The sequence below is a fragment of the Cherax quadricarinatus genome, unplaced genomic scaffold (genome assembly GCF_038502225.1).
Source record: "Cherax quadricarinatus isolate ZL_2023a unplaced genomic scaffold, ASM3850222v1 Contig2942, whole genome shotgun sequence".
Taxonomy (NCBI): Eukaryota; Metazoa; Arthropoda; class Malacostraca; order Decapoda; family Parastacidae; genus Cherax; species Cherax quadricarinatus.
Genome location: NW_027197968.1, coordinates 1 through 23229, shown reverse-complemented (window position 1 = coordinate 23229; position 23229 = coordinate 1). Strand labels below are relative to the sequence as shown.

Here is a 23229-nt window from a genome sequence, read left to right as displayed (position 1 = left end):
TATATTATACAGTACTTAAAAATTTTTAAACCTTGAATCACATAAAGTATAATGTACCGTATTAATGTTCCCTCATTCTGATTCCATTCCAGTTATATAGCCTGTCTCTAACTTCCTTGTTTCTTCAGGCAGTATAGTGAAAGTTTTTACAAACTTACACAGTCTTTGTTCTTAATTAATGTGTTTTTGGTCACTAAATAATTTGTTGCAATTTCAGTATAAGTATAGCAGTCAACCACTCTCAATGCAGGCGCTCTCTCTGGTGCGTATAGTACTGAATACCATAGATAATCATTTTCATCGCTGTCAGAAAGTTGATGATCCAACCTTGTGTGCTGCCAGCTCTGCATATTCTAGAGGTTTGTTGTCATGTATATGTTAAGTCTTGGTAGCATTAGAATTTGATTATAAACACTTGATTATATAATTTTTGTAAATGCTTGAGAGCACTTATTGCATGGATTACAAGTACTGTAGGCTCTCACCTTTTGTGAGGGTTAGGTTCAAAAAAAAAAAAAAACAATGAAGCTACGTAAATGTGAAAATGTGGAGCACAGAGTGAACAACTTATGAGAATAATTGAGTTACATTCTATGACCCTCAAATGAAGCCAAACAAGTTTTGAAGATTCTTAATTCATTAGAATTAATACAGTTATTGACATTGCGCATTGTTGTTTTTGGAATTTGGAGAGTGTTTATGTTGCCTTACCATTCCTAGTTGGATGTTGTGAGTTTAAGGCCCTCAGACATATATGTAGTCTTTGACTTTATTGGGTTATCCAAGATTAAATTTACATAAAGTACTTTTTATTGTCTCATAACTTTGGTGTGCTGTCAAGACCATTGTAAATAAGAGTGTATGATGTGTACCCAAAACTTAAAAAATTTACTTATTAACCCTTTCACTGTCAACAGGACTGATCACAAACCTGCTCTCAGTGTCGAAAATATTCGAAAAAAAAAATTTTTATTACCAAAATCTTAAGAATATTTTTCTGTGTTTTAAAAGAAAAAAATTTTTTGCCATCAGTACTTAATAAGATATAGAGGCATGAAGTTGACAGAAAGTGAACCGCTTACGGCAACATTGGCTACTGCCACTCACTCAGTAATATTATTTTTCCTTTTATTCTATTTTTTTTTTTTTTAATATTTTATTTTTTCAAGTAACTTTTGTGTCCTGTGAGACCAATATAATGTATAATGTATAAATATCCACTCGTTGTATGCAATACAATAACCGCACAAACATTATCATTACATTGTTTACAAACTTGTTTACACAAACCAACAATAAAAAAAGTTGTTTATTACTTTTGTTCTATAATACAGTGGAACCTCGAGTTATGAATTTAATCCATTCCGTGGACTTGTTCGTATCCTGATTTTCCTCATCTAAATTAATTGAAATGCAATTAATTTGTTCCAGCTGAATTCCTGCTCTCAGGAGGCATGACAAAATAACCTTAATATCAACTCTGTGGCTTCTTTATCTGTCACAATTCATCTGATATGACATAATAAACAATATAAATAACATAGAAACCTGATATACATTCTAGAATGAATAAAATATGTCATTACATGGACGGCGGAGGGAGGAGGATTGTGGTCGGGAGTGGTCGCGTATTCTCGCTATGAAATGTCACAGGTGTTATTATCAGAGAAAACAGAGTTTGTGAGGCTAACTGAATTAGATCTGGTGTACATACGACATTTACATACCTTGGAGAAGATATGCAGAGCGGCATATCCTGTCAGGAGTTCACACTTTTCTTAAGAACCGCTATGTACAATTTTTATGTTTATCTCACTACACTACGTATCTCCTGTGAGCTGTTTCTCCGTCAACCATGTCAACACCAGCTTTACCATCTTTTAATTGACAGAGGTCCACTGCTTAGAAATTACTGTAATGCCCTTTGCTGGCACTGTAGCCTTTATAGACTCCTGCTTTAGTATTGTACATATAGTAGATTATTATTATTATTATTATTATTATTATTATTATTATTATTATTATTATTAATCATGGGGAAGCGCTAAACCTGTAGGTACATGTAGTACATGTTGTACATGTAGTACCTGTTGTACCTGTTGTACTCAACTCGCTAAGTCCTCAACCCTCATACCTAGTCTGTGCTTATTAATCGTTTCTTGCTTTAATTCCATGAAAATCATCCTCTTTTTCTTCTCGGCACTGTCCTTTGCACTTGCTTCCTTAGGACCCATGGTTAGAAGAAAGAAATCTGGCAAATTAATTGCACGAAACGTAAGGGAATCACGAGAATTCCTTGCACCGTGAGGGTAGCTCCATGAGCACATGTGCACTGGTGACCATTGTGGTGGTGTTGTCAAACTAAATTATATGCAGTACGTACAAGTATTATTATTATAATTATTATTGTACTATTACATATCATTATATTATATATAAACACTGGTAACCACTACTAGTACACTTTTCACCTGTCTAGACGTAAGTGTAGTCTTAAGTAGGTATTTCTGCCTGAAATGCCTTGGCATGATAGTGGCTTTCTTTGCTCCAATCGTATTATGATATGTAAACACACATTGTAACCTTTGCAAAGAAATACATGTATGTATTTTATTTATTTATTTAAGGAACCTCCCTTGAGGGGAAAGTTCGCATCCTGAAATTTCTTTCATATCCTGAAGCAAAAAATCGACTAAACGACTGTTCGTATCTTGAAAAATTCGCATGGTGGGGCGTTTGGAACCCAAGGTTCCACTGTATATATATACATATGGAGTCACTGGACACGTTCCTTGAACTGTTACAGCTTGTGGAAGGTGGTTGTGCTGTGTGGGTGGTTGCAGGTGGCCTTTGTTGTGGATGTGCTGAGTCAGCGGCATGGCTGGTGTCATATGATGCATTGCACAACCACCACCACCCATTACCCATACTGTCTATCCCACCAAGCATGCTGTCTTCCCACCACCCACATGGAAATAAGTCACTTTGACTTTTTTGGGTTATCCTACGTTGATGGTCATCTGGGTTTTCAGCACTATTTCTGGTATCCTGGTCATTGATTTCGGTCACAAACTCCTCAAACCATGAAATTCATCTTCACTGACACTTCCATCTGTGTTAGAACCATCACTTGGGAAGAGAAAGAGTCCCAGTTTGCCTGGGAGCCAGGTATTTCTTACCGCAAGGCATGGTGAACAAAGCCTACTGAAATGGGACTCCCACAGTGCGCCACTGGCTCCCCGATTATTTTATACTGTGCACACTGACCACGCAGACCCGTTCTCTCATATGTAGGTCTACCAGCTTTTTCCTGCTAGATTTGAAGCCGCTAATATTTTGGCGTAGTACTGCAGCACCAACACTGGCGTGCAAGTTGTAGTGCTATGGCACCAACAGTGAAAGGGTTAAATAAGCTACCATAAGTGAGATTAACAAGTTAAGAAAGCCTAGAGAACAAATTGATTTGTCAGTTAAAAATAGGAGAGGAGAGTTATTAAATGGAGAGTTAGAGGTATTGGGAAGATGGAAGGAATATTTTGAGGAATTGTTAAATGTTGATGAAGATAGGGAAGCTGTGATTTCGTGTATAGGGCAAGGAGGAATAACATCTTGTAGGAGTGAGGAAGAGCCAGTTGTGAGTGTGGGGGAAGTTCGTGAGGCAGTAGGTAAAATGAAAGGGGGTAAGGCAGCCGGGATTGATGGGATAAAGATAGAAATGTTAAAAGCAGGTGGGGATATAGTTTTGGAGTGGTTGGTGCAATTATTTAATAAATGTATGGAAGAGGGTAAGGTACCTAGGGATTGGCAGAGAGCATGCATAGTTCCTTTGTATAAAGGCAAAGGGGATAAAAGAGAGTGCAAAAATTATAGGGGGATAAGTCTGTTGAGTGTACCTGGTAAAGTGTATGGTAGAGTTATAATTGAAAGAATTAAGAGTAAGACGGAGAATAGGATAGCAGATGAACAAGGAGGCTTTAGGAAAGGTAGGGGGTGTGTGGACCAGGTGTTTACAGTGAAACATATAAGTGAACAGTATTTAGATAAGGCTAAAGAGGTCTTTGTGGCATTTATGGATTTGGAAAAGGCGTATGACAGGGTGGATAGGGGGGCAATGTGGCAGATGTTGCAAGTGTATGGTGTAGGAGGTAGGTTACTGAAAGCAGTGAAGAGTTTTTACGAGGATAGTGAGGCTCAAGTTAGAGTATGTAGGAAAGAGGGAAATTTTTTCCCAGTAAAAGTAGGCCTTAGACAAGGATGTGTGATGTCACCGTGGTTGTTTAATATATTTATAGATGGGGTTGTAAGAGAAGTAAATGCGAGGGTCTTGGCAAGAGGCGTGGAGTTAAAAGATAAAGAATCACACACAAAGTGGGAGTTGTCACAGCTGCTCTTTGCTGATGACACTGTGCTCTTGGGAGATTCTGAAGAGAAGTTGCAGAGATTGGTGGATGAATTTGGTAGGGTGTGCAAAAGAAGAAAATTAAAGGTGAATACAGGAAAGAGTAAGGTTATGAGGATAACAAAAAGATTAGGTGATGAAAGATTGAATATCAGATTGGAGGGAGAGAGTATGGAGGAGGTGAACGTATTCAGATATTTGGGAGTGGACGTGTCAGCGGATGGGTCTATGAAAGATGAGGTGAATCATAGAATTGATGAGGGAAAAAGAGTGAGTGGTGCACTTAGGAGTCTGTGGAGACAAAGAACTTTGTCCTTGGAGGCAAAGAGGGGAATGTATGAGAGTATAGTTTTACCAACGCTCTTATATGGGTGTGAAGCGTGGGTGATGAATGTTGCAGCGAGGAGAAGGCTGGAGGCAGTGGAGATGTCATGTCTGAGGGCAATGTGTGGTGTGAATATAATGCAGAGAATTCGTAGTTTGGAAGTTAGGAGGAGGTGCGGGATTACCAAAACTGTTGTCCAGAGGGCTGAGGAAGGGTTGTTGAGGTGGTTCGGACATGTAGAGAGAATGGAGCGAAACAGAATGACTTCAAGAGTGTATCAGTCTGTAGTGGAAGGAAGGCGGGGTAGGGGTCGGCCTAGGAAGGGTTGGAGGGAGGGGGTAAAGGAGGTTTTGTGTGCGAGGGGCTTGGACTTCCAGCAGGCATGCGTGAGCGTGTTTGATAGGAGTGAATGGAGACAAATGGTTTTTAATACTTGACGTGCTGTTGGAGTGTGAGCAAAGTAACATTTATGAAGGGATTCAGGGAAACCGGCAGGCCGGACTTGAGTCCTGGAGATGGGAAGTACAGTGCCTGCACTCTGAAGGAGGGGTGTTAATGTTGCAGTTTAAAAACTGTAGTGTAAAGCACCCTTCTGGCAAGACAGTGATGGAGTGAATGATGGTGAAAGTTTTTCTTTTTCGGGCCACCCTGCCTTGGTGGGAATCGGCCGGTGTGATAATAAAAAAAAAAAAAAGTAGGGCTTGAGGGAAGCTTGTATTTGATGGGGGGGGGGGTCATCATAGGCCCCAATGACCACAAATGTAGGGTTTTACAAATGAATCCTACACCTCCCTGTAGTGTATAGAAATATGCCTAGGTGCATGAATCTTATTAGACCCAGCTGGCTCAGTGGTTAACCCATTGTTTGCGATCGTGTTATTATGATTTCATGAATCAGTATCAGTATGCTGTGTCACATGAATTCTTCCAGCTAAAGAGGCAATGTGACATGATGTAATAATAGTGATTTTTGTCGTGTTAAATAGCAGTTTTCTATCACTTGATTGTCTTCTGAAGAGAGACTCTGAGGCTCAAATACAGTATACAAATCTCTCTTTACCTGTGCTTCTTTTCTGTGGTTTCTGTCCAGTCACTCACGGAAGGTTTCTTGATGCTGGGAAGGGGCTCTTGATCCAAGAAATTGGACTCATCATCCCCTTTCTTGGAACAAAACAAATTATCTCCCATTCTCCAGGTGCTCTATGACCCCTTCAAGTTTAGTGCTTTCCCTCATTATTAAATGAAAATAACAATAATTATTCTACCCATGTAGTTTCTCACTTTGCATTTGATTTTCTGTTTAGAAGTGAGTCAAGGATCTATTGGAGGAAATGAAACTGAGCATCCTGCAGACTCTCCACCACAGTCACCTGGGCTTTTCCCTGGAGGTGGTCGGATCACTCTTGTTACAGGAGGGCCTCATACTGAGGCACGGGCACAGTATGTTGCCGACCACAAGTCTGCCTTTACTCCTGTTGGCCAGGATACAAGGTATTACATGTGAAAAATCATTAGTATTTAAACTGTCATATCCGTGTGCCTCTTTCAAGACAGTGATAGCGTAAATGATGGTGAAAGTGTTCCTTTTTTTTTTTGGGCTCACTCTGCCTCAGTGGGAGACAGCCAGTGTTAAAAAAAATTGTATTCATTGTTTTCCTAGTAAATATTTAAAATAAATATTTAAAATAATGCAGTAATGCCTCCTATTTGAGAACTAACTGTGATCAGCAGATAAACAATTGAGTCTTCATTATGGCTTGGATGACCCACACAGGCTTAACACTTTGCATAAATAATAATAATATTGTACAGTAATTCCAAATTTAGAATTTTGATCTTATATTCAGAATGATTTGAAAATTTGAAACCTTTTATAGTGAAAATTCTGAATTTTCAGTCAGATTCCAAAAGTATTTATTGCACTCACTGTGATGTGTAACTTGAGTTATGAAAGTAAAGTGTAGAGTGGAGAGAAAAACTGGGAAAGTGTAAGAAATGACTGTGAGGGAGAATGCAAGGAATAATGTAGGGAAAATATAGGGTAAAGGCTCGGGAGAATGTTGGAAAAAATGGTTGGAGGAGAAGTGTAGGGATAAATAGGTGGAGGTTAAGTGTGTGAGGGATATTTAATTTAAAAAAAAAAAGTGTCGGGATTTGAAGAATTTGAGCTCGAAATGGAGTTACTTGTTGGTGACTTGACAAACTAGAGTTAAGCTGGTTGTGTTCCATTCTCAGTATTTAATCTGTGGTAAGGTTTTTAATATTTCCAGTGTTTGTAGCATTGAATACCTCATGTTGTAACTCATTATGTTGTTATATCAGAGCCTTTTGCTCTATGTTGAGACTTTTAGGAAATCTTTTTACCATATCAGCTGTTTCCTGTCAAGGCAGGTTTTATAATCTTATATATGATTATTTTGTCACTTATTCTGTACAATAATAAAGTTTCTATTAAATATAACTGACTTTGCAGGGGTATGACAATGCATGGTCATCTCAAATTGGGATCTATTGGATCAGAAGACAGCAGGAAGCAAAGAAAGAACAATGAGTCAAAGTAAGTACCTTTATTTTTTATATACATTTCAAGAATTATGTATATTAGAATAAAGGTGGGTTATGAGAAGTGGGTTATAATAAGTGCTAATGCTCTTGGAGAAGAGAGGAGAGAGAGATTTTGGGAGGTGTTTAGCAAATGTTTTGGGAGTTTTATAAACCCAGTGATATAAGGTGGTGACATCATTTTGATAGACCATGTATTAATGGATAAAAGGTTGATGGGTAGATTTCTGAATAGTGCATATTTCTACAGGGGCAATATGTCAGCAGTACAATATTTGTATAGTATATACTAGATTTATGCTTGGATGATGACCAATAAACTCACACTTAACATAGAAAAAACTTACTTCATGCTGTTTGGCAACAGAGCCTCAAATATTCAACTCAACATACTGTTAAATGGTTCCCCTATATCAAGACACACTGAGGGCAAATTTCTAGGTCTTCTCCTTGACTATAATCTTAAATTTCAGTCCCATACCCATCACATAGCCAAGAAAATTTCCAAATCAGTAGGAATCCTTTTCAAGATATGCTATTATGTACCACAAACAACTCTCCTTACCTTGTATCACTCTCTAATATATCCTTACCTCACCTATGGTATCTGTGCCTGGGGCTCTAACACAGCCAACCACCTTAGACCCTTAATAATCCAACAAAAGGTTGCTGTGCAGGTGATAACCAGCTCCTGTGCTAGACAGCACACCCCACCACTTTTCAAAAGACTCAACTTGCTAAATATACAAGACATACACTCTTATTATTGTGCCTACTACATATACAGAACTTTAAACTCCGCTGTAAACTTCCCCCTAAAACTACTCTTCGACAGTTACAACAGAATGCACAGTCACAATACAAGGCATATGGCCCTTTTCAACGTCCCTTGAGTAAAGCTCTCACTATGTATGAAAGCTATGCACATAAAAGGCCCGAAGATCTGGAACTCGCTACCGGAACAAGTCAAGGATCCCCAGACAACTTATAAATTTAGGACTCTGCTAAAAAATCATCTTATCTCACAATATTAACCAAATCAACCAAACATCTACTGGCTAGTTTTATCATGTGACCTCCTGGCTATTAATTCTGCCATTCCATAAAATATTACCACCTGCACCATTCCTTGTAAATTAGATTTTGTACTAAGTGTACATAAGAATTATTAAGTCCAAATAAGATTGTAAAACAGCTAACCACTATTCTGTGTTTAGTTCTAAGTAATAATTACTATGTACTATTATCTTATCTAGTTTTAATTAGTTACTATGTATAAGGATTAGTTTGCCCGAAATGCCTCGGCATGTTAGTGGCTATCTTTGTACTTAGCAAATCAAAATTGTAATTACACATTGTAACCTTTACAAAGAAATAAACTTATTATTATTATTATTATTATTATTATTATTATTATTATGTATCACCCTATGTTGGCCCCTCTTTGTCCGTTACTCTGGTGTCACGTGACTCCACATGAACAGTGTCTGGCTAGGCCATAGGCCAACCAGTTAGGTGCAGACTAGGATAAGGGGTAGACGTGCTGAGGCTGGACTGTGTCTTACTCCATCAATATAAGAATAACAGTCCCTCCAGTTGTGTCATTGCTACCACAGTTCCTCACTACTAACCCTGAACACAAATCGGTGTATTAGATCATTAATGGTAGCTACAGTGAGAGGAAGAGGTTACACCTTGATGCACTAACATATAGATACAGACATAAAGAGAATTCAGAGCATGGTGATTAGAAGAAGGTGTGGGTTTCCAAAAATATAATTCAGAGAGGATTGTTGAGGTGGTTTAGTAAGGTGGTTGTTGAGGTGGTTTGTTGAGCGGGTTTGTTAAAGGGGGGTTGTTGAGGTGGTTTGGGCGTGTTGTAAGAGGCAACTAAAATGCCGGGAGCAAGGGGCTAGTAACCCCTTCTCCTGTATATATTACTAAATGTAAAAGGAGACGCTTTCGTTTTTCTTTTTAGGCCACCCCACCTTGGTGGGATACGGCCGGTGTGTTGAAAGAAAGACCTTTGATAAACCTTAGAGTTCCGAAAATTTTTCTTCTCCCAGAGCCTAGCTATGAGCTGGGTGTAGAAAGCAGGGATAGAGGGAAGGAGGGGTTAAGGGTTGTCCCAGGAAGGAGGGACAAGGTCAAGGAGATTTTGAGTGCTATGGGCTTGAGCACTGAACAGGCCTATATAAGCAAATTAGATCTGAATGAGTGGAGGTAAGTGTTTTTTATGATTTGATGTGTTGTTGGAATGTGAGCAAGGTAACATGAAGGGATTCAGGGAAACCATTTAGGCAAATTTGAGTCCTGGATATGGGAAGTACATTGCCCACACTATGATGAAGGGGTGAGGATGCTGCAATTTGGAGGGCCATCTGAACTGTAATGTCAGCACTCTCAGAAAAGACAGTGGTTGAGTGAATGTTGGTGAATGTAATTTCTTCCTTGGGTCACCCTGCCTTGGCAGGAGACAGCCATTGAATTAAAATAGCCAATAATAATAATAAAAGTTGTGAGTGGGGGGAAGTTCGTGAGGCAGTAGGTAAAATGAAAGGGGGTAAGGCAGCCGGGATTGATGGAATAAAGATAGAAATGTTAAAAGCAGGTGGGGATATAGTTTTGGAGTGGTTGGTGCTATTGTTTAATAAATGTATGGAAGAGGGTAAGGTACCTAGGGATTGGCAGAGAGCATGCATAGTTCCTTTGTATAAAGACAAAGGGGACAAAAGAGAGTGCAAAAATTATAGGGGGATAAGTCTGTTGAGTATACCTGGTAAAGTGTATGGTAGAGTTATTATTAAAAGAATTAAGAGTAAGACGGAGAATAGGATAGCAGATGAACAAGGAGGCTTTAGGAAAGGTAGGGGGTGTGTGGACCAGGTGTTTACAGTGAAACATATAAGTGAACAGTATTTAGATAAGGCTAAAGAGCTTTTTGTGGCATTTATGGATTTGGAAAAGGCATATGACAGGGTGGATAGGGGGGCAATGTGGCAGATGTTGCAGGTGTATGATATAGGAGGTAGGTTACTGAAAGCAGTGAAGAGTTTTTACGAGGATAGTGAGGCTCAAGTTAGAGTATGTAGGAAAGAGGGAGATTATTTCCCAGTAAAAGTAGGCCTTAGACAAGGATGTGTGATGTCACCGTGGTTGTTTAATATATTTATAGATGGGGTTGTAAGAGAAGTAAATGCGAGGGTCTTGGCACGAGGCGTGGAGTTAAAAGATAAAGAATCACACATAAAGTGGGAGTTGTCACAGTTGCTCTTTGCTGAAGACACTGTGCTCTTGGGAGATTCTGAAGAGAAATTGCAGAGGTTGGTGGATGAATTTGGTAGGGTATGTAAAAGAAGAAAATTAAAAGTAAATACAGGAAAGAGTAAGGTTATGAGGATAACAAAAAGATTAGGTGATAACAGATTGGATATCAGATTGGAGGGAGAGAGTATGGAGGAAGTGAATGTATTCAGATATTTGGGAGTGGACGTGTCAGTGGATGGGTCTATGAAAGATGGGGTGAATCATAGAATTGATGAGGGGAAAAGGGTGAGTGGTGCACTTAGGAGTCTGTGGAGACAAAGAACTTTGTCCTTGGAGGCAAAGAGGGGAATGTATGAGAGTATAGTTTTACCAACGCTCTTATATGGGTGTGAAGCATGGGTGATGAATGTTGCAGCGAGGAGAAGGCTGGAGGCAGTGGAGATGTCATGTCTGAGGGCAATGTGTGGTGTGAATATAATGCAGAGAATTCGTAGTTTGGAAGTTAGGAGGAGGTGCGGGATTGCCAAAACTGTTGTCCAGAGGGCTGAGGAAGGGTTGTTGAGGTGGTTCGGACATGTAGAGAGAATGGAGCGAAACAGAATGACTTCAAGAGTGTATCAGTCTGTAGTGGAAGGAAGGCGGGGTAGGGGTCGGCCTAAGAAAGGTTGGAGGGAGGCAGTAAAGGAAGTTTTGTGTGCGAGGGGGTTGGACTTCCAGCGGGCATGCGTGAGCGTGTTTGATAGGAGTGAATGGAGACAAATGGTTTTTAATACTTGACGTGCTGTTGGAGTGTGAGCAAAGTAACATTTACGAAGGGATTCAGGGAAACCGGCAGGCCGGACTTGAGTCCTGGAGATGGGAAGTACAGTGCCTGCACTCTGAAGGAGGGGTGTTAATGTTGCAGTTTAAAAACTGTAGTGTAAAGCACCCTTCTGGCAAGACAGTGATGGAGTGAATGATGGTGAAAGTTTTTCTTTTTCGGGCCATCCTGCCTTGGTGGGAATCGGCCAGTGTGCTAATAATAAAAAATGATAATAATAAAAGAAGCTATTGAATGAATGATGATGAATGTTGGTGGGAAATAGCTATTGTGTATACTATACTGTCAGTCATATATATATATATATGTCTTACGAGCCACCGTGTCCACCGTATATAACTCAAAATTTTAGCGGCTTCAAATCAAGCAGGAGAAAGCTAGTAGGCCCACATGTGAGAGAATGGGTCTGTGTGGTCAGTGTGCACCATATAAAAAGAATCCTGCAGCACACAGTGCATAATGAGGAAAAAAAAACTTTTTTTAATTAAAATGCCAAATTTGTGGTCTATTTTCGTATAGTATTTATGGCTGTATTCTCATTTTCTTGGTTTCATTTGATAGAATGTAAAATATATTATAGAAATAGAGGTGATTTTGATTGGTTTTACTATGAAAAGAACCTTGAAATGGAGCTCAAAGTAGGGGAAATGTTTGATTTTTGCCGATGTTCAAAAGTAAACAAATGATGTCATTTTCCAATAAATGTCCAAGTAGCCATTCTAATATGCAGTCATGAATGGGTTGACATTATTTATACAATTATTACAATATTGCAGTAGTCTGCATAACAGTAAATCTTCTATTTTTTGTTTGAATAAAAATTCAAAATAGAAAGCAAGAGTAATATCAGAGGGGCCTGGAGATGTGACTGATGAACAAAGAAAATGTTATTTTAGAGCCAGGAATGTCTGCATTGTTCATTCTGGACCCTATTTTGAAATTGTCATATTTTTTAATTTTCGTGAAATTGGCCAAATTGCAAATTTCTGACCACGTTATTGGGTAGTTGAAATCGGTAAATGGGCAGTTTCTTGTACTCAGTTGATAGAAAAAATGAAGTTCTAAAGAAATACCTATGAGTTTGGGTGACTGGAACAACAGAATTAGCCGAAAATAGGGCTCAAATTGGGCGAAATTGCCGATTCGTAAATATCGCCGAGGTCGCTAACTTCGCAAGAGCGTACTTCCATCAGTTTTTCATCAAATTTTGTTCTTTTGGTGTCATTACCATCGGGAAAAGATTCTCTACCATTTCCTAAGGTTTTTTTTTTTTTTTTTTTTGCGCGACACCAGGAGACACCTCAGGATTTGGGGTTGTGACAGTCAAAGGGTTAATTCGTAGGATATTGGCAGCTTGGAGAAAAAAAAAAAATTTTTACTTATGAAATGATAGAGAATCTTTTCCTGATGGTAATGACACCAAAAGTATGAAATTTGATGGGAAACTTACGGAATTACGCTCTCACGAAGTTAGCGACCTCGGCTATGTTTACGAATCAGAGATTTCACCCACTTTGAACCCTATTTTCGGCTAATTACATTGTTCCAGTCGACCAAACTCATAGCTATTTCTTTAGAACTCCATTTTTTCTATCGATTGAGTACAAGAAACTGCCCATTTACCAATTTCAACTACCCAATAAAGTGGTCAGAAATTCTCAATTTGGCCAATATCACGCAAATTAAAAAATATGCCAGTTTCAAAATAGGGTCCAGAATGAACAGTGCAGACATTCCTGGCTCTAAAATAACATTTTCTTTGTTCATCAGTCACGTCTCCAGGCCCCTCTGGTATAACTTGCTTTCTATTTTGAATTTTTATTCAAACAAAAAATAGAAGGTTTACTATACTGTAATGCTGACTACTGCAATATTGTAATAATTGTATAAATACTGTCATCCCATTCATGACTGCATATTAGAATGGCTAGTTGGACATTTATTGGACAATGAGGTCATTTGTTTACTCTTGAACATCTGCAAAAATGAAACATTTCCCCTACTTTGAGCTCCATTTCAAGGTCCTTTTCATAGAGAAACCAATGAAAATCACCTCTCTTTCTACAATATGTTTTCCATTCTATAATATGTTTTCCATTCTATCAAATGTGACTACGAAAATGAGAATATAACCATAAAAACTATACGAAAATACACCTCAAAGTCGGCATTTTAATCCAAAAACAAGCTCGGAGTCTTTTTTTCTCATTATACACTGCTTGCTGCAGGATGTTTTTTATGCTGTGCACACTGACAACACAGACCCATTCTCTCACATGTGAGCCTACCAGCTTTCTCCCGCTTAATTTGAAGCTGTTAGAATTTTTGAGTATATATACATCAAACACATTGGCTCGTAAGACGTATATGTACGACCGAAACAGTCAAAGGGTTAAAATCTCAGTATAACAGACTTTCGTATTATAAATCGTATACACTACTAACAAGTTAAGTAAGACATATGGCAACACTAGGGGTCTTTATTGACATAGGAGACTGTGGAAATATAGAACAAAATCTGCTGGATCAATCAGTTCAAAAACAACGGGTAAAGTCTGTTGGTTTTAAATTGTCAGTTTTTGTTAATATCGTAACAAAACCATCTCCTCTTTACCCACCACAATTGCCATTACCAGTCACCCACTTACCTTTATTAGTTAGTTGTGTCAAGGGCTTGCAGACAAAACGTTTTTCTAGAGTTTCCTAATTTTTCATGGCTAAAACTAGAAAACATTTTGCAGTATCTCAGTATATCAGTATTACTGTATATAGTTTCATTGATACGTTTGGCAGAGGTATTCTTGTCACCCAAAAGTTAAATTGTTTTTGGTTTCAGTAATGATTTGTAGGTGAAAATTAGGACCATATTTGTAGTTTTCCAGTTATCAGGTAGTTGACACATCATAATGATTTATAGTTGATCTTGCAATATGTATTTGCAGTGCTTTTGCTCTATGTTGATATGTTGTCCATATTCTGTCATTATTCTTCCAGAAAAAGACTCACTGTTGCTGAGCCCCTGGCAGAACTGTTTATATAAAATATTGACATCTTGGTATGCAAGGCTACATAAATTCTTACGTCTAACATGGACTATGCAATCAGTGTCTGAAAAATACCATTAAAGAGTATCTCTGCCTTTAAAGCGTATCTTTCTGTGCCTTTAAAGCATATCCTTCTGTGCCTTTAAAGTGTATCTTTCTGTGCCTTTAAAGAGTACTATCTTTCTGTGCCTTTAAATCATTCACGGTTGTTCTGCCACTATCATACTCACTCATAATACAAGTTATACTTACTCCCGTTTTGAGTTTTTTAAGTACTGTAAATTTACTTTCATCTCAGTTGTTAGTGAATTTCCAATATGCTTCACTTAGACATTAGAAGGCCTGGCACTGTTGCTGGTACCTGTATTGCTGTCAGACTTATTTATCTTTTCATAACCTTTATACGAGTCTCTTTATTACCGTGGTTATTAGTATTTACTACTGGTGTTTATTTTAAGGAGGGGTTTGGGATATTTGCTGCTTGGAGTGACATCTGAACTATCATATCTGTGCCTGTGTGCCTCTGCAAAGACTGTGATTATGTGTGAATGATGGTGAAAGTGTTGAATGATGTTGAAAGTGTTTCTTTTTTTTGGGGGTCACCGTGCTTCGGTGGAAAACAGCCAGCATATTGAAAGAAAGAAAAGTTTAATTTTCCATTCTTGGATGACATATTGTTGTCTTACAATAGGTCCAAACTTAGTATAGAGATACAATTTAAAGAATCACAAGGTTGAGTGCCTCATGTGTGAGCAAATCCTGGTTTGGCTAAATGAGGGGTGACGATGGCTCGCTAAGGTACCAGTAGCTGAGAAACTGTAAGTAAATCACATTACTTATAATGAACCTTTGTGTGGGAAACAATGTTGCCCACCAATATGACTGTTGCTGAAGAGGTTCTTCAGTGTTGTATTTTGTAAAAAAAAAAAAAAATAGCTTTGAAATTTTTGTTTATAAAATTTATTTTCCTTTTTCTATATTCATTAAATTTATTTTAATACATTTATTTATTGAAATGTGTTGCATACTGAGTCATGTGTACCATATTTATTATTTTTATTATTACCATACTCTTAGTCCAAGGAATTGGATCTACCCTTCCTTGCATCAAACCAGATTTCTTTCCATTTTTCAGGTGCTGTATGACCCTTATGGGTTTAGTGCTTCCCCATGATAATTTCAGTACTTTCATCCTTTATCTTATACAGTAAGAGTTCAGTACAGTACTCTCATATAACTGTGTGATCACAGGAATCTCTAGGAGAACTTGAACCATATGAAAACATCATGAAGGGTGAACAAGCTATGTTGCGTGTGGAACACGATCGTGGTACTAAAGTGATTGTCTCTCACACACCGTGTGCACTTCCTTCTGCAACTGCTTCCATCATGGTTCCACAGACCATCCGTGCACAGGCCGTTACATCAGTTATGGCTTCACAGATACAAGCATTTGATGAATCCTTCACTGTCAAGTAAGCTTTATTGCCACGTTAATTTTTAGGATTATTAAGCTTTTCTTTTTGAAAGATTATGTAATACTATTTCATCTTTGTTTCATTACACACCTAGTTTTATAAATAAAACAGTCATTTATATCTTTCAGATCCAGTGTTTTGAAATTCAAAACAGCTGATCATAGTTCTTGGTGTTACTTTTCTATTGTCTGGCACTGTGGGTAACCACAGTGCCAGACAACTCATCCTGAGCCTTCAGCATCATGCCCTGTGTTCCAATTCCTTGGATCAAAAGACTTTTGCCAGCATCAAGGAAACATATTTGGGTATCTTTAAATTTCTGTTTGCATTAACAAGTTTACATTGTCTGTTAGTAATTGATAAAGAATAAAAAGGCACAATGCCGTGACTACCCAGGTAACCAGCACATAGAAGAGTGAAACTTATGACTATGTTTTGGTCTGACTTATGATGACATTTCAGTCTGACTTGGACCATTAACTAGTTAATGATCCAAGTCGGACCAAAATGTCAGCATAAGTTTCCTTCTCCTGTGTGTGGATTATTTGTTTAGTAACCAATATCAAGTCTAAACTTTTCTTACTTTTTTTTTTTTGTGCCTGCACATCATTCAAGAGACAGGCCTTGATGTTGGTGGATCTACCCTTCCCTTTCATGGATTAGGTCTGATTACCTCTCATTTCCCAGATTGTGTGTGATCCTTAAGGGTTTGGTCATGTTAGTACTTTTGCTCTGCTTAATAAAAATTTTACTCTACATTAATTTTATTTTTCCAGAATTCATAATGCTGAACTTGCCACAATTGATGTAAAGCTTCAGGACAGTGAGAGAGGGTCACCTGGAAAATTGAAAAGTAACAATGGTCATGTAGACAACAACTGTCATCGAACATGGATTCTTGGAACAGATGGTACTAAGGTAGTCAGCCACTCAGAGGTAGGATCTCCATGTATTTGCTTCTATAATATACTATCTTTCCAGCATTTCTAAACCAAATATTAGTTTTAAGTTACATCATGTGCCTTGGTATCTCTTACCAGTCTTACTTGTACATGTATTATTTCTAATTTTAATGGTGACCTTGTTCTCAAATTACTTATGTGAAAAAAGATAAAAAGTAGGAAAAGAGTTACCTTTCCTTCTCAGAAAAAAAAACTTAGTGAGCAATAAAAAATAAGATGTGTTAAATATGAAAATTAGTTTAAGTGTCAGCTTTCTCAAGAATATCTTGTTTCCAGGGCCTTTGAAAGCTCAGTCTCTAAAAGGAAATAATTTTCTCAAGAGATGAGTTTTACAGAGTTTACTGCAGTTAAATTGCTCTGCAATTTTTACATCTCTTGAGCTAGCACATATAGTGATATACTGGAATACATTTCAGCAGCAGAAAACAAATGGACGGGAGGTGAAAAAAACGCCAGTATCAGGAAGTCACTTGTCCCCTAAATCGGTTCACACTCTTGGACCACCTATTAAAGGTCAGTTGACACTAAGTCCATTTATTCATATAAGGTACCGATACAGTAGTTCCTGGGTAGCTTCAAGAATAAGTGAGAGAAGTAAATGAATGAGAACGGCTGCTTTTGAGGGCCTGCCTAGCATTTGCAGTGCTCTTCTCTTGTGTTCTTAGATTATTTGGCTAAAAAAAATGCAATACTGTTATTGCTAAAACATTCTACCCAGAGGGAACTGATTCAACCTTATAGTGCTTCTTGATGCAAAAAAATTTTAACCTACATTAAAGCTTGTGCACCTTAGTGTGTTTTGTGGCAAGCAGGATTTTTTAGGCTGAGCATTGCACAATAGCCAAACCCAGCATAACTCAAGGCTGTTTGCTTCTCTTGAGTTATAAATTTTTTACGAGCTTAACTATTTTTTATATACATTATGCTTTTTTCCTAGCAGATGAGGCCTTTAAATCCATCGAGCATAAGAATCTTGCAAAGTATGGCAATCCAGATATATCATCTAGAGAACGTTTGCTGCCTGTTGGATTAGGTAATGTCTTTTTCAACTGCTTTTGACACTTCCTTTTAGGAAGCTCTATAAAAAATTTTTACATACAGTATTAAAATAAAATTGCTTTGTGTTCAAAATAAGAGTACAGTAGACCCCACCTTACAATATTAATCCGTTCATGAGAGCGCATCGTGAGCCAAAATTATCGTAAGGCGAATTAATTTTCCCCATAAGAAATAATGGAAATCAAATTAATCTGTTCCAGACAGCCAAAAGTATTAAAAAAAATTTTTTTTCCAGAAATATATGTTTCCCTACAAAGAAAACAATGAGACATGCACAATAACTACATAAATAAATGTTAAAATGACACTTACCTTTATTGAAGAGTATTGATGAGTGATGAGACACTGTTTTTCTTGAACACTCTGGGATTTTCAGAGTGATACATGAGTAAAGGCTTCACTTTACAATCCCCACTAGCACTACAACATAACATGAGAGTTAGCCTGTCTTTCATAGGCTTGTGTCCTGGGAGTGCCTTTTCCTCCTGAGTAATGTAGGTCCTGTTTGGCATTTTCTTCCAGAACAGGCCTGTTTCGTCACAATTGAACACTTGTTGGGGTTGGAATTTTTCAGCTTCACCATGCCTTATCATACTGTGTATGCCACTACAATTCTTAAATCTCTCAAACCAACCTTTGCTGGCCTTAAATTCACCAATATAAGCACTAGTTCCAGGCATTTTTTCCTGTTCACCAGGGTGTTATTCGACTGTTGTGGGTCGCATCCTGGGGGACAAGATTAAGGACCCCAATGAAAATAAGTTAGACAGTCCTCGATGATGCACTGGCTTTCTTGGGTTATCCTGGGTGGCTAACCATCTAGGGTTAATTGTTTCTTGTTGGTGTGGCTTAACAGGAAACAGTTACCAACACACTCTCTACATCTTCAAGTAGTACAGCTGATGGTGGTGGAGCAACAGCTGATGGTGGTGCAGCAGCAGCAACAGCTGATGGTGGTGCAGCAGCAGCAACAGCTGATGGTGGTGCAGCAGCAGCAACAGCTGACATAAGAACATAAGAAAGAAGGAACACTGCAACAGGCCTACTGACCCATGCAGAGCAGGTCCATGTGTCCCACCCGGATTAGCCCAATGACCCACTCCCCCGGATTAGCCCAATGACCCACCCAGTCTGGTCACCTCCACTCAAGGATGGAGCATGGTACCAGACCCAGCAGCACAAGCTAGTCAGGTCTAACTCACACCCACCCACTCCCACTCATGTATTTATCTAACCTATTTTTAAAACTACACAACATTTTAGCCTGAATAACTGTACTCGGGAGTTTGTTCCACTCATCCACGACTCTATTACCAAACCAGTGCTTTCCTATTTCCTTCCTGATTCTGAATTTTTCCAACTTGAAACCATTGCTGCGAGTCCTGTCTTGGCTGGAAATTTTCAACACGCTATTACATCTCCTTTATTTATTCCTGTTTTCCATTTATACACCTCGATCATATCCCCCCTAATTCTACGCCTTTCGAGAGAGTGCAGATTCAGGGCCCTCAGTCTATCCTCATATGGAAGATTTCTGATACATGGGATCATCTTTGTCATCCTCCTCTGTATGTTTACCAGAGCATTTATATCCATTCTGTAATACGGTGACCAGAACTGAGCAGCATAGTCTAAATGAGACCTAACCGAGGATATATTGAGTTGAAGAACAACCTGAGGACTTCTATTATTTATACTTCTAGATATGAAGCCAAGAATTCTGTTAGCTTTACTGCAAACACTGATGCACTCTTGTCTTGGTTTTAGGTTACTGCTAACCAGAACTCCTAAATCCTTTTCGCAATCAGTAGTATTAAGATCTATATTATTTAGTTTATATGTGGCATGGTTATTTAACTGTCCAACATATAGAACCGTGGTGCAACAGCAGCTGACTGTGGTTTGATAGTATGTATTTCTCACCCTTTTTACCACAGGGTTGGCACTAGAAGCTTTCTTTGGGCCCATGGTGGCTTATTTAGCAGTTACAAGCACTATAAACAATGGAATAATACAAAATGTATCGAATGTATGCATGCAACCGGCCACCCTGGCTTGTAAACAATCACGGCAGGGCTGGATGGACAGGTTCGGGATGAGTCATGTTGGTCAGAAACAGCTGATGGTGGTGCAGCAGCAACTGACTGTGGTGCAGCAGCAGCTGACCATGGTGCAGCAGCAGCTGATTGTGGTTCAGCAACAGCTGACCGTGGTGCAGCAACAGCTGACAGTGGTGCAGCAGCAGCTGACTGTGGTGCAGCAGCAGCTGACTGTGGTACAGCAGCAGCTGACCATGGTTCAACAACAGCTGACTGTGGTGCAGCAGCAGCTGACCGTGGTGCAGCAGCAGCTGACCGTGGTGCAGCAACAGCTGACGGTGGTGCAGCAGCAGCTGACGGTGGTGCAGCAGCAGCTGACCATGGTGCAGCAACAGCTGACGGTGGTGCAGCAACAGCTGACCGTGGTGCAGCAACAGCTGACGGTGGTGCAGCAGCAGCTGACCGTGGTACGATAGTACGTATTTCTCACCCTTTTTACGTATGATCACTTGAGAGATGGTATCTCCTGCTATCTGCTTTTCATTTATCCACACCAGTAACAGTCTCTCAACATCTTCGAGTACTTGCGATCTCTGTTTCGAAAACAAACTTGCACCTTTTGCAAGAACAGCTTTCTTGATTGCCGTTTTGTTGGCCACAATAGTAGCGATGGTTGATTGGAGTTTGGTATACAACCTGGCCAGCTCCGAGACACGCACTCCACTTTTGTACTTAGCAATTATCTCTTTCTTCATTTCCATAGTGATTTTCACCCTTTTTACCACAGGGTTGGCACTAGAAGCTTTCTTGGGGCCCATGGTGACTTATTTTGCAGCTACGATCACTAAGAACACTGTGATAGTGTGAAATGTACCGAATGTATGCGTGGATGCGACCGCACTGGCTGGCTTGTAAACACTGGCATCCACGGGGCAGCTGAGGCGTGCTCAGGCCACATGTGGGACACGTCCCAGACAAATCACGTGAGGCGAGGCAAATTTTTTGCATTAAAATGTATCGTACGGCAGATTTAACGTAATGCGATGCCATCGTAAGGCAGGGGTCCACTGTACTTTATTATTTGTTCATTAAATATCCAATACCTATTTTTGTTTATGATTTTTTCTAATCCTTATTAGGTACTGAAATTAAATTTCTATTATATGTCTCTATACTCATTATGGTATACAGTACTGACAAGATGAAGAATTTGACACATGTACAACATCCAGGTATCTTTATTGTAGAAATTTTGCCATCCACTGGCTTTATCAATACAAATTCAAGGACATAATTGAAAGACAGTAGAACTATATACAAAAGATTAGGTAATAAGTCCCTCAGCCTTGGAGGTGGTGAAGAGTACTGTAGTTGTGAAGGGTCTGAAGCACATACGTGAAGACTGGTGTTTATATACTGGCGTAAGATGAGGGACATGTAGCAGACGAAGACATTGTCTCTGGTAGGTGGGATTCTCCAGTGGAAGTAAGTCATACTTGGGATAAAGCCACTGGATGGCAAAACATCTATAAGATGTTGCACATGTGTCTAATTTTTCATAACATGGTGTTTGTTGGAAAACACATTCAGAGTTACAAAAAAAATTCAGGAATGCAGTATATTCAGTAATGGGGGACCTACATTATACCCAATTATACTTCTGTTAACTCTTTTAGGGTTTATTTCCTAGGTCTTTTTGTGTTGTTATTCTCTTGTGTTACCATCCACAGGACAGATATAGGATGCACATTAAACTAGCTATTTTGTGGAAAAATGTAAAATTAATTCTTCCCTTTTATTTCCAGACAAATGTGGAGTCACAGACTCTGGTTGCAACAAGGATAATGCTGAGCATCAAGTTAAGAGAGCAGCTCATCATGATTCATCAAAACTGCAAGATGCTGTTTTTGCAGAAGCCACTGTTGTAGAATCGAGTGTTTATGATCCCTCCGTTATTGAAACAGTGGTTTCAAGGGACTCTAGGGTGGTGCCAGATCCACGAGGAGACATGGGTCGTGCATCTTTCATCCACCACCGCTCTCCGCAGTCTCCACTTTCAATGATGGATTTGATGACTCTTGGTATGACAGCTGTAGTACATATTTATGTATTTTCAGTTCGTTGTAATATTCTCGAAAATTTAGTTCTGTACTAGGAGATAATAGGCTAATGTTCCTCATAGTTACTTCATTAGTACAAGGAAATCTTTATAAAATGTCATCATATACCTGACTTTAAAGGAACAGGTACTAAAGTTAGAAAATAATACAGCAAAGGCCCTATTTTTTGACTTCTTACTTTTGATTCAGTACACCATTCCAAATTTTACTTCATATATCTAGCTTGAAATGGGAAATGGAAATGGGAAGTACAATGCCTGCATTCTAAGGGAGGGGTTCGGGATATTAGTGGTTTGGAGGGATGTGTTGTGTATCTTTATACGTAGTATATACTTTTAAACTGTTGTGTTCTGAGCACCTCTGCAAAAACAGTGAATGTGTGTGAGTGAAGTGAAAGTGTTGAATGATGATGAAAGTATTTTCTTTTTGGGGATTTTCTTTCTTTTTGGGTCACCCTGCCTCGGTGGGAGACGGCCAACTTGTTAAAAAAAAAAAATATAGCTTGAATTTTATATCAAGTATGTGACCTTGGAATTTTACAAAATGGACACAAAATAAGGTCTCAATTTTTAGCTGGGATATAAAAACATTTTTATCTAAAAAAGATAAAAATGTTTAATACAGTATTATAAAATGTATAGTAATGTTGCAGAGGCTTAGCTCAAAAATTGTATAAATTAAAAAAAATATTACTCATTGTGTGCCCCCTCAACCCTTCCCTCCAAGGAAATTTTATATTGTATTTTTTGTTATATTTTAGCCTGTTGCTTAAATATATTGAAAATCATAAAATTAAGTAGAAACCATTAGACCCCATCAGTAGAGAAGACTGGTGATGTGCTTGAGTTGCTTTTTCTCACTACTACATTTCCACTCTTTATCATTTAATTTTTTTGTTACATTTCCATTTAGGATCACCTGTTGAGCTAGATGATCAAACCAACACAGCGTTGGACTCACCAAACACAGAAGTCGTGTCTCCCCCAGATGCTCTTGAACTTCCAACACCTGAACGTTTGTTGCTAGTTGGATGTGAAAAGGTAATGCATTCTAATTATAGACACTTGTGTATAGTTCATTGCATTAATAAAGCAAACATTTTGCCACAAGTGGTTTCTTCAGTTCCAATATAGACAACTAAGAAAGGAACATAT

The 23229-nt window shown here is 38.7% G+C and overlaps 2 protein-coding genes across 9 annotated transcripts; both read left to right on the top strand.

The window, feature by feature from the left end:
• Window positions 1-196: 196 nt before the first annotated feature.
• LOC138851945 (uncharacterized) lies at window positions 197-7306 on the top strand. Its single transcript, XM_070081518.1, has 3 exons — window positions 197-359; window positions 6029-6215; window positions 7198-7306. Exons 1-3 carry the CDS (start codon window positions 245-247, stop codon window positions 7283-7285), a joined length of 390 nt encoding a protein of 129 aa, XP_069937619.1. The 5' UTR covers window positions 197-244; the 3' UTR covers window positions 7286-7306.
• An 8286-nt stretch (window positions 7307-15592) lies between these two features.
• Window positions 15593-23223, top strand: LOC138851944 (uncharacterized). 8 transcript variants are annotated; one of them, XM_070081512.1, is made up of 6 exons: window positions 15605-15892; window positions 16672-16813; window positions 17277-17370; window positions 17798-17890; window positions 21761-22036; window positions 22988-23223. In XM_070081512.1, the coding sequence occupies exons 1-6, from the start codon at window positions 15705-15707 to the stop codon at window positions 23206-23208; spliced, it is 1014 nt and encodes a 337-aa protein (XP_069937613.1). In that variant the 5' UTR covers window positions 15605-15704; the 3' UTR covers window positions 23209-23223. The 8 variants fall into 8 exon arrangements, with proteins under 8 accessions (XP_069937618.1, XP_069937617.1, XP_069937615.1 ...); XM_070081511.1 differs by having other exon boundaries at window positions 17274-17370; XM_070081510.1 differs by having other exon boundaries at window positions 15607-15892; window positions 16672-16831.
• The last annotated feature ends 6 nt before the right edge of the window (window positions 23224-23229 follow it).

Coding starts and splice junctions, on each gene's coding strand:
- LOC138851945 (XM_070081518.1), top strand. CDS start 245: ATGCAGGCGCTCTCTCTGGTGCGTATAGTACTGAATACCATAGATAAT. Junction 360..6,028: donor CAGCTCTGCATATTCTAGAG/GTTTGTTGTCAT, acceptor TTTTCTGTTTAG/AAGTGAGTCAAGGATCTATT. Junction 6,216..7,197: donor CCTGTTGGCCAGGATACAAG/GTATTACATGTG, acceptor CTGACTTTGCAG/GGGTATGACAATGCATGGTC.
- LOC138851944 (XM_070081509.1), top strand. CDS start 15,705: ATGAAGGGTGAACAAGCTATGTTGCGTGTGGAACACGATCGTGGTACT. Junction 15,893..16,671: donor GATGAATCCTTCACTGTCAA/GTAAGCTTTATT, acceptor TTATTTTTCCAG/AATTCATAATGCTGAACTTG. Junction 22,037..22,987: donor GATGGATTTGATGACTCTTG/GTATGACAGCTG, acceptor ATTTCCATTTAG/GATCACCTGTTGAGCTAGAT.